At 42.2% G+C, this 13,004-nt stretch overlaps 1 protein-coding gene across 3 annotated transcripts in view; it reads right to left on the reverse strand.

The window, feature by feature from the left end:
- ELOVL1 (ELOVL fatty acid elongase 1) overlaps positions 1 to 13,004 on the reverse strand; it is a 1,026,911-nt gene that overhangs the window by 47,244 nt on the left and 966,663 nt on the right. For all 3 annotated transcript variants that reach the window (XM_044085409.1, XM_044085410.1, XM_044085411.1), the window contains one exon: positions 2,451 to 2,587. In XM_044085409.1, the coding sequence (XP_043941344.1) occupies positions 2,451 to 2,587 (137 nt within the window). The remainder of the gene's footprint in view (positions 1 to 2,450; positions 2,588 to 13,004) is intronic.

Consider the following 13,004-nt stretch of genomic DNA (forward strand, 5'->3'; position numbering starts at 1 on the left):
TTGCAATCAGAGGGGGTTGACAGACAAGAGCGAGTTTAAAGTTGCTATATCCAGTTGTCTTCAAAATGAGTGTGTGTGTATGGATCTACTTTCATTGGACAAAAGTACGATCCTCTGAATTGTACTACCTGAGCTAAAATCCACCGAAGCTGCACTTCAACGAACGGACTACCAAATTCCTTTTACAGGGAAAGGAATCACTTGACCACCAAAGACACCAAACGAAAAAGTCCACTCCATATGTGGGTGGCTTTGCCCCCTCCACGCCTCCTACTTAAATATACCAACTATGAAATCACACTACATGGAAGAGAGGACACAGTTCACCATGGTGGTAAAGTGGTTCCTCTCCCTGTGAAAGGAATTCGGCAGTCTGTTCAATGGTAGAAAGTAGAAAATGGTGAAGGCACTTGGCAAAGTGATGAAGGCACCAAGTGGCTTGGGTGAGCAGAGGATTTAGAAAGTTGGGTATTTATACGCCAAAAGTCAAAACAGGATACAATATTAGTATTACACACTTAAGGACAGATAGGAGGAATAGCGTTGAACAGGAAAGTTGGGAAAGATGGTGCGACACCCCATGCACTCACTGGCCCAGTAATCAAGGAGCCTCAATCCTCACCACTAGCAGCAGTGAGGGGCGCGTCCACAGTAAAGTACAGTTTCCCTTAAGAGCACACAGAGATCACAGTCAGTCTGTCTGGGGCTGGTTTCTCCCTTCTCTCCAGATCTCCAATAAGATTCCCCACTAGCACAGCTACAGAGTGGAGTCCTTAGCCAGGGTTCTAAGCCAAGTCCTCCCAGCACTCCCTCTGTCCAACCAGTGCTTCCTGTCCCTCCCCAGGTAGCTGACACACAGGGTTTATATACAAAGACACTCCTGGGAAAGACTGGCACAGGTTCACTAGCTATGCCCTTTCTGCCCAGGTTATAGGGTAGTAATGACTGCCACCAACCACCAGTAACAGCTACTATAAGGCCCTTCCCAAAGGGTGACCAATTTCACTGTGTAATGTTACTGTTATCCAAATATTAAGTGTGACTGAGCAGCAAGACTATTGGAGTGGCTTGGACAGTATCACCAAATACATGCAAGTACTTTAGAGCTTAAATTATCTCTACACAAAACAGCCACAGTTGAAAGGTTTAAAACATTTAAAAATAAATAGAAGCACAAAACAAATCTAATCAATTCAACATAGTGCTAAGAGATCAGAAATCACAGGAACCTTAAAACAATATTGTGGGATAGTCTGACAAACATAGAAAACAGCTAGACTAATCTGGCTAAATTCCTATCTAACTCTAAGAGAAATTATGTCCTAAATAACTTCACTTACAAGGCAAAGTGCTGGTGAGTTGTCAGCTTCAGACAAAATCCAAAATGCTCAAATCTTTGTCAGTCTTAAATTGATATACACATTACTGCTCATCACTTCTCGTTTAGTTCCCAGGATAACAAACTCAAAATTTACAATTCTTTGTAAGCTGCACCTGGCTAGGAAGCCACAGCAATAAGACACTTTTACATGTAAAACCTTAGTAATTATCTCTTATATTAAGACAACAGAAAGAATTTCCTGGCCCAGTTTTCTTACATTTGTAAAAACAAGCCTGTGGATTATATTAATACTTACAGATGAGGCAGAATTATTTACAAAATTCTATCTTGCTAGGCTAGCAGCCTCCACAGATGGGTTTGGTGACAAATGGAAAAGGAGTCCTTTCAAGTTGGAAACAAAAGAATCCTATTTTGCAGGGAGGGTGGGTAGGCCATGGAATGTACTGCCTTATGCAGCGGTAAAGTGCACTTCAGAGATTTACAGTTGCATGAACAAAAAAGAATGGGACAAGGGCATATGAAAGGCAGCTGCATTACCAGGATGTAGTGGAAAGATCATTTGTCCCTCTCAGTCAGCATCAAGCTCATATCCAGTGTACTTTAACATGAAAAGAATTGTGTACTTCAAAACTCTCAACTATGTCTGTCATTAAACTCTGCTTTTCCACAGTTTCTGCTGAACTCAATGATAAGGGAAACACTACACCACAATTAAAAAGGCAAATATTCTACCTTTCAGCTAACTACTGCATAGATTTACTATCTCAAAGAACATCCATATGCACCACTTCATCTTTATATTCAAAAAATATGTACCGGGAGAAAAAGCAGGTGGAAGAGGAGTGGTATATCAGTCAATAAATACCTAGGGATTGAAACACACTTAGTTGGACTGCACTGTGAAATAAGGTAAGGTACCACAAACACACAAGGATACATCACTACCATCCACAGGTCACTACTGTAGCCTCAGTCAAGTATTAATCAAAGGAAACTGACTCAGATTAACACAATGTAATAGTGCTCCAGATTCTGGAACAGGAGCATGCTAAGTGCTACTGTTGGTCTGAAACTCAACAGTAGTTTACTTGGCTGTCTCGACACTCACCAGTTGAATTGCTGTCATGTACTTCTTCCACCACAGATACTTCTGGAAAGCTGGTCCTGCAGCTGACAGGCCATAGTAAAAGTACATAATGACATGGATGACGGAGTTGACCATTGCATGGAAGGAACCCATGCCACCTGCAAAAGAAGGGAAGTTACAGACAATGTTGATTATAATAAACACAAACATTAAAAGTCTGTTATACAGTATTTATCACATCACAAACTGAACTTAGTTCCAAGGTTTAAATGCCTTTTTTGCATCCATTTATCCACAAATATACAATGTATAACATCTTTTTACATTGTGTTTGAATACAGCTCAGTTTAAGTTGGCACATAAATGAAGGCTACGAGACAGTTTGTGGTACACTGATTTACTCCCTCAGCCCTCATTTGCCGACTGTGTGACCTTGAGCAAGTCACTTAACCTAATAGTGCTTTAGGGCAACTGGGAATTTGGGAGAATCTACTCAATAGTCTTTGGACTGCAAGCCTAGTAACTTCTTATGAACCTATTAACAAACGTTAAAAAGGCTTGGTTACAAAACCTTTTTTTGCATATAAATGTTTAACTGCATTTTTTTTAATTTTAGCACTATGTGACTATTGCTTTAAAGGTGAGAAAGAACAGTTGTGTAAAATCTTACCATAACGATAGATGTCCTCCTCTTCTGAGTCAAAAGCATGGAGAAAGGCAGGCAAGACAGGAGGGATAGCTGATGGGCTACATGATTCCACCTTTAATAGTTCACAGTATCTTGTGTGTACTTTAGATACTTGGGTGCTATCCCATTTACAGTGGTCTCATCTTAGCTAGGGTCCCTCCAAAAGGACAAGTCTTCCACTGGTGAGTCTGTACCATTTGATTCCTCTTTTGGGGAGGCATAATCCAGGGGGAAGGGTCTGAGAAGAGTAAGTAAGGGATTCATCTCCTGAAGATGCCTCTTCCTCAAATGTGTTCTCTTCCCCAGTTCTTTTAAGTGGAAAGAATACAGGGGTGAAACCTGCAGGAGGCCTAAGTGACATTAGGGCACTGAAAAGGCCCCAAGTGAATTGCTGCCAATTGCTAGCAGGTTCTTTTGGTGGAGACAAATGCTAGTTTTTGTGTTTTTTTTTCCCATGCAGGTCTGCTTTATGTAGGGTGGGAGGGCCTGACATAGGCCCATATTCGATCAGGTTGGAATTTACCTCTTCCCTAACTAGGACCTGTGGAATCCCTTTACAGCCTTCTGTAACCATGAGCCGTGGTTCCTCTCGGACATCCGACATGGATGGCCTGTTTAGCCTCTGCGGATGTGCTAATGCTCGGATCCAAGGTGTCCTGGACGTCAGTCTCAGCCTGTGAATCGGAGGTGTGAACTGGGCGAGTCTTCGGGCTGTCCTCTGTCTCAAAAAAAGATGTCTGTATCCAGAGGCGCAGCAGCAGGTTTAGGCTTTGCTGTTTGGCCTTCTGCTTCAGGCCTAGAGGATCCTTCCATAGCGCTTTTTGCTATCAGCTTTAAGCGCTGATTCTCAAGGTATATACAGCTAGGGAGGATAGTCTACTCTTGAAAGTCTTTGGGACAAACACCTGACAAATGGAGCAGTTTTGTGGTCGTGGTTTGGGCCTAGGCAGAATAGGCACTAGAGGTGGCTACCCTTGTGTGGAATTTGTTGTCCGCATTGCCATTTGCCCCTCTTGGATGACATGAACCCTAACCAAAGACGGTAACAAAAGTAAAAAAATTCCCCAATGGGGCACTTATCTGAATTTTGAAGAACTGCAAACAACTCTGAGTCAGACTGTACATTTAAATCTGACATTCAGATCTGGCAGTAGAGAAGTTCTGAGGATGGTGCACAGATGTCACTTTTATGGCCATCTGATCACAGCCCATGTACAACATACCACGGACACTGGCTGACATCAGGTCGCCTGCTGTGGGGAAACTCCCTCATATTATGAATACTGCAACAGATATAGGAAATCAGTGAATACTCAACTAAGCTAAAGTCTACACTGTATAATACATTAAATCTCCTATACTGCTGGCACATGAGATGAATCCAAATGACCCTCGTGGCTCACCTACCTGGCTTGTGAATGACCACTACTTTTCACTTTTACTTCTCAACTCTTTAGTGATTCAGACCAATAAAGCCAACAGCCCACTAGCTAGAGACATACCATGTTTTCCCTTTTTTCTTAGCTCATCAGTATTGCATATGTCTATTGGCAACAAGCATTACGGTGCCTGCAAAATATCCCAAATATCCAAACCACGGGATAACAGTGAAGACCATCTTAGCTGAACTTTCCTGCAGTTTTTACTGAATGGTTCGTTACCTTTTTTATTCTCTGGTTTACACAGAATACCAATATGTCACCACTTTTTCTTCAACATTACATTTCTGTTGCTACACGAGAGAAATGTTAGCAAGGCACATGTAGAAATCTCAGCATACAATAATGGACATCATATTAAAGGGGCTGGGTCTTCTTATGCAGACCTAACGTGCCCATGCAAGTAGTGGGTAAGCCAAGATACTTAAATACTGAAGAAGCTGAGTCAGTGCCTGGTATTGGCCCTACCTGACAACATCCGGTCAGAAGGTAATCTCTAGCATCTATAAAAAGGGGGAAATCTGAGGTGCACTAGTATAGCAGTAGTAAAGGCTACTCTCTGGTCTCCTCAGTCCTCCAACATTAAGTCAATCCTTCCAAGATCCTAATCCATTAAATGTGCCTTGGTTGCTGGCAGTGCAATGTCACTGCCACCCCCACTGTGCTAGCATACTTCTCAATAGAAGCACTAACTGATGACTGGGGCCAGACAAAAACACCCATTTCACTACTTGAGTCCCTGGGTTCCATACTTTCACTACTGTCACTTCCCATAGCTTCAACCAGATCCATCTCACATATCACTATACTTTGCTTTATCAGATTCCACTACTACTGACAGAATGCATTGTTCTTTCAATAGCGAAGTCCTTCTTCATTCATTCATCCATTCCCCAAGATTTGCTTTAGCCTATTCAAGATTATGGTTGGAGATCAAGCCTACCCTGGCAAGCTATAAGCATAAGGTAGAAACCTGAACCTGGATGGGATGTTACACACCAACTTCTACACCACCTGTTGATAATTTGTAGGATCAGTAATTCCACCACATGTATGTCTTTTGGATGTGGAAGCAACCTGGAGAACCCACTGAATACCTACAAGGATAAAGGAGACAAGTAGATTCTAAAAAGAATAATCAGTGAACCAAGAACTGTGAAGCAACACTGCCCATTAATCTTCTTGTACTGGTCTTCACTCATGCAGTCATCATCCTTTATACCTATTTTTATTTCTGAATGATGCTCCCACTTGTACTCTCTGCACCCGACATAAAATATAGCACATGCAGATAATTTACATCCTACCAAAATGTTGCAGCTAGCCCCTATGAAATTGCCCTTTGCCTGGCCATCCTTAATCCCCTTTTTTCCCACTCTCACATGCATCCCTGAACAACTTTTCATATACTGGGGTCCAAACCCCCCCAGAAAATCAGTATTTCTGAAAGTCCATCTTTAATATCTACTTTCCAGATGCTGGCTGTTCTACAAGTTCATAGGTAGGTACTAGGCTATCTGCCCAAGGGCATTTATAAGCCTAGCTGGTGTGTGTGTTGGCTTTCGTGTCCTTTTTAGACTTAGTTTCCTGGGCCTCTGTCCAGCAGGGCCACTGATGTAATCCCAGGTATAAATTTACGATTTCCCATCCACTCGTCAAGATTTCTCTTGAAGAGTCAGTGAAGGGCTTTGCCTAACAGATTGGGAGTCTATTCCAGAGCAAGGGAAGTCTCTGGGACAGGAATCTGTCCTTCCAGCATGTTCTATTAACTGTTGTTCTGAGGTTTAAATCCCTAGAGCATGTGGCTCTACGCGATTTGGTTTTCTAGGTGGAGCATGTCCATTAATACAGGGTTAGACATGGCCTTGTATGCAAGGCAGAGGTAGTCTCTGAGAAGGCAGTAAGCAACCGAGTAGAGCTGGAGTTTCTTTAGCCTGGCTGCATAGGGCATCTGTTTGAGGCCCATGATCCTCTTTGGTGAGGTACTTCTGGGGTCTTTCCAGCTGTTGCAGGTGTCGAGTAAGGTACATCCTAAATGGGGCACTGTACTCTATTATGGGCCTGATGAGCGATGAGTAGAGGGGCACAATAACCTATCTAGATGCGAACCCTTTTGTGATTAGGTGGGCTACATAGGATTTTCTAACCACTTTGGTAATGTGATTGTCAAAGGAGAGGTTGCTATCTACTTGTGTCCCCAAAGTCCCTAATTACATCTTCCTTACTTAGTGGACTACCTCCTATGTGGTAGTTTGTGGGCACTTTGTTCTTACCATTTAGCTTAAGGCCATAATTCTGATACCAGGTATTCGTCTCCATGAGACCCTTCTGGAGGATGTCTGTCAGCCGGGGAGTCTATTACGGCCCCCAGTTTGCAGTCATCTGCAAACTTGGTCAGCCACAGTCCTCCCGTGCTTGCCTGTACCTCAGAGAAGTACATATCGAACAGGAGGGATCCCAGGACCGAGCCCTGTGGGACGTAACTTGTTTGGAGTCGGACATAGCACCCGCAACTCTGACCATGTGAGTTCTATCCATGAGCCAGTTTGCAACCCATCTCATGACATAGGGGTTAATGTTCAAGCTGGTGAGCTCATCTATAATGCCTGAGTGGGGAATGGTGTTGAAGGCCTTTGCAAGGTCCAGGTAGGCTGTGTGGAATACCTTTCCATCATCTATGGCCTTTGTAACTGTTTCAAAGAAGTCGACCAGGTTTAGGAGGCAGGATTTGCCTTTAACAAAGCTGAATTGGGTAGGGTCCAGTGTCTAAAGGTTCCCAATGTCTCGGCTGATGAGTTCCATGATGATGCGCTCCATGGCTTTGCAGACCAAGCTAGTCAGACTTAGAGGGCGATAGTTCCCAGGGTCTGTTGTGGCACTACCTTTGTGTAGCGGCATAACTGTTGCTGTACGCCATTCTTTGGGTACATAGCCTGTGGTGATGCGGAGTTTGAACAGTGATTTTAGGTGAGGGGTCAGTTCATTTTGGAGCTCATGTAAGACGCAGCCTGGGATGCCATCCGGTCCCATTGATGCTGTGTTTTTTGCTTTGGAAAGGGCTTGTTTTCACCTGTGTGTCTGTGATGTCTGGGGCTCTACAATCTTCTGGAATGGACATGGGCCCTTTTGGGGGTGAGGGGGGGGGGGTAAAGTTTGCACTGCACCCGTCAGCCAGGATGCTGGCAATGTCAGTTGGTTCAGTGTATTTTTTGTTGTTTTGTACTAGCTCAGAGCATATCTGAGAGTTGCCACTTAGCTAAAGAAGGCTTTGTGATCATCTTTAGCGTCGTTGGCAATTTTTCTTTCGAAGTTGGCTTTAGATGATTTTATGAGGGATCGTAGTTTCTTGTTGGTATTGATTAGGGATACCTTGGGATACCTTCCCTTTTTGGGATTTTGCTCTATCCTGTAATAGTTTCCTCCTTCTATTGTAGAGCTTATTTATGGCCGGGGTCCACCAGACTGGTTTTCTCATTTTGGAGGAGTGAGTGTTTTGCTTGGGATGGCTCGATCCATGGATTCCTGTAGGTGCACATAGAAAGCATTTGTAAAGGATTCTGTGGTTTGGGCTGCATTATTCCTTAGCAATGGGGCTTTGAAACTTTCCACCTTGGTCCTGAGAGGTGTGAAGTTTGCTTTTGAAAAGTTTTTTACAGTGGTTTCCTTGACTGGGGGTGGGGTCGGGATGTGGATGTCTAGTGCGATTAGTTTATGGTCTGATCTTACCAGCGACTGGTTTACCTCTGGTGTGGAACATTTATCTCCCATGTTGATGATGATCAAGTCCAATACGTTGTCACCTCTCATGGGAGTGGTAATCAGTTGTTCCAGGACGTTTGAGTTTATAAACTCTAGGAAGTGTTGGGCAAAGGAGTTTGTACTTGAGTAATTTTCCCAGTCTGTGTTTGGGTAGTTGAAATCACCCAATATCATGGTGTTGGGTAGGATCTTCATATTTTCCAGTGTTCTCAGGAATATTGAGTGGGGGTCCTGAGACAAGGTGGGTGATCTATAGCAGGCTACAAACTGAAAAGCAGTTTTGCCCACTGTTAGTTGCACATGGATGGTCTCCGAGGCCTCGTGCTGTGCTACTAGCCTGGAGGTGTGGGAATCCTTGATGAAAATGGATACACCTCCACCTTTTGTACTTCGGTCCAGGTTTTGGGGCCAAAAGGTATGGGAAGAGTTGTAGCCTGGTAGTGCTGGGATGCTCTCTGGAGCCTTGAACCAGGTTTATGTTACTGCACATATATTGATTTCCTCCTTACTGAGGAGTGCCTCGAGTGTGTACATTTTGAGGTTTAGACTTCTGGCACTGAGGAGCAGTACCCTCAGTTTTTGGTTGCTTGCGTTGTTTACGGAGGTGGGTTTATCTTTTGAGCCTTGCCTAAAAAGGCACTATGGGGAGGGCAAGAGCCTTGGCCAATATTTGAAAGCCCAAGGGCGACAGGTGCAAGCCATCTCTGGCGAAGCAGCGAGGCTTGTCGAGCATATCATCCCAGGCTGACTAACACTGGATCCCCTTTGAACGACAACAAAAGCTTAGCCAATTGTTCAAATTGATTATCTTTATACTGTGGCATCATTCTTGGTGAGGGCAAGATGCTACTCAGGGTCATACCGGCCTGGGCTACATGATCTAAGAGCTCCTCTGTCTCTCTTCATGTAGTCCAGGGAGGTACGTCTCAGGTCGTTCACACCAACATGGACAATGACAGTCATATTTGTACCTGTTGTGGAGTGACCTGAGTGCTTGTGTTATGTGGCGGATCCTGGCACCCGACAGGCAGCTTACAGTGACCTTCTTCTTGTTCAGGCTAGTGAGTGGAATGTCAGTGTGCCTGACAATAGAGTCACCTATTACTAGTGTATTGGGTGAAAATGTTTAGACTTAAAGGCTGTGATTGCGTGGCACACTGACTTTGTGAAGTATGTGATATGTGGTTGTTGGGGCGTGGAGGTTGTTTGGATGTCTGCTTTGGAGGTCTCTGCTGCTTTGGCAGATTTCTATTTAGAGCCTCCGAGTATGTTTTTGTGTGTTATTGTCTGGTGCGGAAGTGATTTGTCTATGTGAGACTGGTAGTGTGGTGCAAGTGTTTCCCTTCTCCTCATGATTGACTGTTGTAGTCTTGGGTTGAGAGAGCTTTGCCTCCAGCCTGGCTGTAAAGTTGCATCTCTTGCATACATTTGCGTTTGTTGGTAGGAGAGGGTTGTCTGTGTACATGAAGCAATTGTAACATTGCCTCAAGATGCCCAGATTCACCAGCTGGACTGGAGAGTACACCTGAAACTGCCCTTTGGACATGCCTGCACAGATAAAGTGAAGTTATACTGATTGTCCGGTTAGGAACGAATAGAGAGCCCTGTACTTCTGTATAGTATGGGGGGGTAGTGCTAGCGTTTACTGATGCTTACTAGGAGATTTGTGCAAGTGCTGGACTTAAAAGGAACTGGTTTGAGTGCTTAAGTTAAAAGTTTGACCTGTTCCTAGGGAAAAACTGAAGAGCAGACTTCGTGGAGCCGGGAATAGTTTAACCTTAGCTAACCGGAGGTGCGCAAAGCGCAAAATCGCACAAATGTGGGTTTTAAGGCAGGGAGATGAAAGAGAAATTAGCCCAAAATTGCCAATAAACTACTAGTTGCTGGGCTGACACCACTCCTCCAGGGACAGATAGGCTGCTCAAAGCTCCCCACTCTCACTGGTGAAAGTAGAAACTTACTCCTATCCAAGTAAGGATATGGGCAACACAGGAACTTGTACCACAGCCCTGAATTCAGAAGAACCTGAAAACTGTACTAGACTAGCTTAGAAAAGGCAGGAAAATATATATATATATATATATTTTTTTTTTTTTACACAGATAGTACAGTGAACTACACAGAAACACTTTAAATGCTTTAAACAGGCTAGCGCACTTGAGTGTGTAGCCTACAACAGTTAAACAGATACTTTTAACACAAAAACAACTTTAAACGACTTTTAAAAGTGCAAACAGCAAAAAAGCGGGTATTTCAGCAGAAAATAGCTTTTTAGAGTACAGAAATGCTAGATCATCACGTTTTAGGCGAAAACTAGCAGTCGGAGAAAAAAATGCAGAAAAAAAATACTTAAATCAGTTGAAAGTCTCTCTCTGTCTTTCTGCTGCTTGTAGTACTCTGCAGGACAACACAAGGAGCTTTGCAGAGTTGAATACCACTTCTGTCTACTCCTTAACAATAAGGTGTACTAAGACCATCACTCTCTGGGTACACATAATCAGCTCTCAGAGTCCCTCCCCATATCACAGAAAGACCCTCTATTTGCTGCTGTTAGCTTGGCAATGCTGTATTATGTACTTAATACCAGCCTTAACATTCTTCTGTACATTTGGCAGTACAGGACACAGTGCTGAAGAGGCAGTCTTAGCAGTTGGCCTGCATAGTAGCTGACTTCAACATCTCTGGAATCAGTTTCCAAGCTCTGTATACTGCTGTTCACAACCACTGCATTTTGTGCTGTGATTCAGCTTAAGCATGAACTTGTAATGATCCCACAGCAGGCTTCTTGGTCAAACAGCAACCTACAGACTATTACCAATGCACAGTTGACCTACAACACAAGTGCTAAGCAACATCAAGCCGATAAGAAAATGTAGTCATGCAGTTTCATTGCTGTCTGTGAGGTGGGAATGCTGCTACCTGGAAGTACACCAAAATGGAAATATGGAAATGACAGAATTGCTGTAGGAGTGACTACTGTTGGCAGAGATGCTAAAGATCTGAATAACCATTGAGACATTACATCACACAAAAAAATAATACAAGCAATTAAGAAAAATGCTTGAATAAAATGAAAATGCTGAAGGAGAAGCAGACCTTGAAAAGACAGCTCAACAAAAATTTGTAAATGGTATTATAGGAGGAGGAATAGACCGTTTGACTAATATAACATTTTGGGGAACTGGACTGTATGCATATAACCTGGACAGAACAAACAAAGATTTTTTCCAACAGAATTTATCGCTCAACAAATGGGGTGTATACTGGTTTGTTTTAAGATTCAGACTTTAAGGCATTGCTTTACTTTCACAGTACACTGGTAACCTCTATCAGGTTAGTAAAAATTGTGTTTGACAACAGTTACAAGCATGAAAAAAGCTATCTGTTTCTAAGACTGACTGCACATTTGAGAAGGCTAAAGTTTTGGATGTTTCATCCAGCCATATTTAAAAAGTTTAACTCCCTGAAGAGGGGATGTTTAACAATTTAAAAAACATCCAAAATTTCCATTTCTGATAAATTTCATACTCCCAAGTATGTACTCTGGTGTTACTGAACAGATAGAGAAAATTATGGCATTCAGATGACGCTTAAACTTGGGAGATGAATATTAAAGGCAAAATGCAGCACAGGTGATTGTGAAGCAAGTCTCAAGAGCATCCATTTAGACAGATCTTGGAGTGTGATTTAAGACAGCTTATTATGAAGTACAGATGCATACTTTATGTCATTATTTAACACTGGTAATTATAATATACCATTATTAAACAGTGATAATTATGTGATAACACACATTTCATTATTTAATTGATTGGGTTAGTAATATGTTGTAAGCATCTAAACTGGGTTAATGTGATTTGTCAGGTGGGTAAGCAGGGTGGGACAGAAGAAACTTGTTTGTAAAGAATATTTTCTTAGTTGTAACTTGTAAGCTTGAGGTGGACATCAAGCACTGGTGCAGGTGATTTAGCTTCTTTACATTTTAGAGGAATATGCATTTTTTAAACCGCTATTAAATAATGGAAATGACAGATGCACAAACTAATAGAAAAAAAATGGTGATGATATTGCTTTCATGTAGTATACATGTACATTTTCTAACAATCATTCACTACATTACATAAATTGATCATTTCCTGCTGTCCAAACTGTTGGGAGATGTTATGAGATTTTAGATGCAAATGGGGTACACAATTGTTGAATGCAAGGTGGTACCACAATTTTGGGGAGAATTTAGAAACTTTAAGGCACTGTGGACAGAACTGTAATATTACAAATTCTTTATTACAACATCTCAATTCCAGATGCTATGCCAAAAACAAAAGTGCCTCGTCTTTGGTCAATTTTGGCCATTGCAAGGAAAGTTAATACAATGAATTGGAAAAGTAAAAGTATCCGCTCTTTTAATGAATTTATTTGCATAGCAAAAAAAATGCGTAATAAAGAATCACAGATTACATACAATAAAACATCGAATATTATAGACACATCTTGGCAAAAATTCAAAGATTTGTTAGAAAAGTATTAATGGTTTTAATTTTACTGTAAAGTTTTATGGATCTTGTGAATAGTTGTTTGTTCGGCATTATAAATCCTCTCAAATTTTCACTGATGCAAAATCCAATAAGTTTTAAAAAAAAATGCAAACCAGGTTGTTAGCATTACACCAACACTCACTATCAACACTAA

The sequence above is a fragment of the Protopterus annectens genome, chromosome 10.part0, assembly GCF_019279795.1.
Source record: "Protopterus annectens isolate FY-2018-M chromosome 10.part0, PAN1.0, whole genome shotgun sequence".
Classification (NCBI taxonomy): Eukaryota; Metazoa; Chordata; order Ceratodontiformes; family Protopteridae; genus Protopterus; species Protopterus annectens.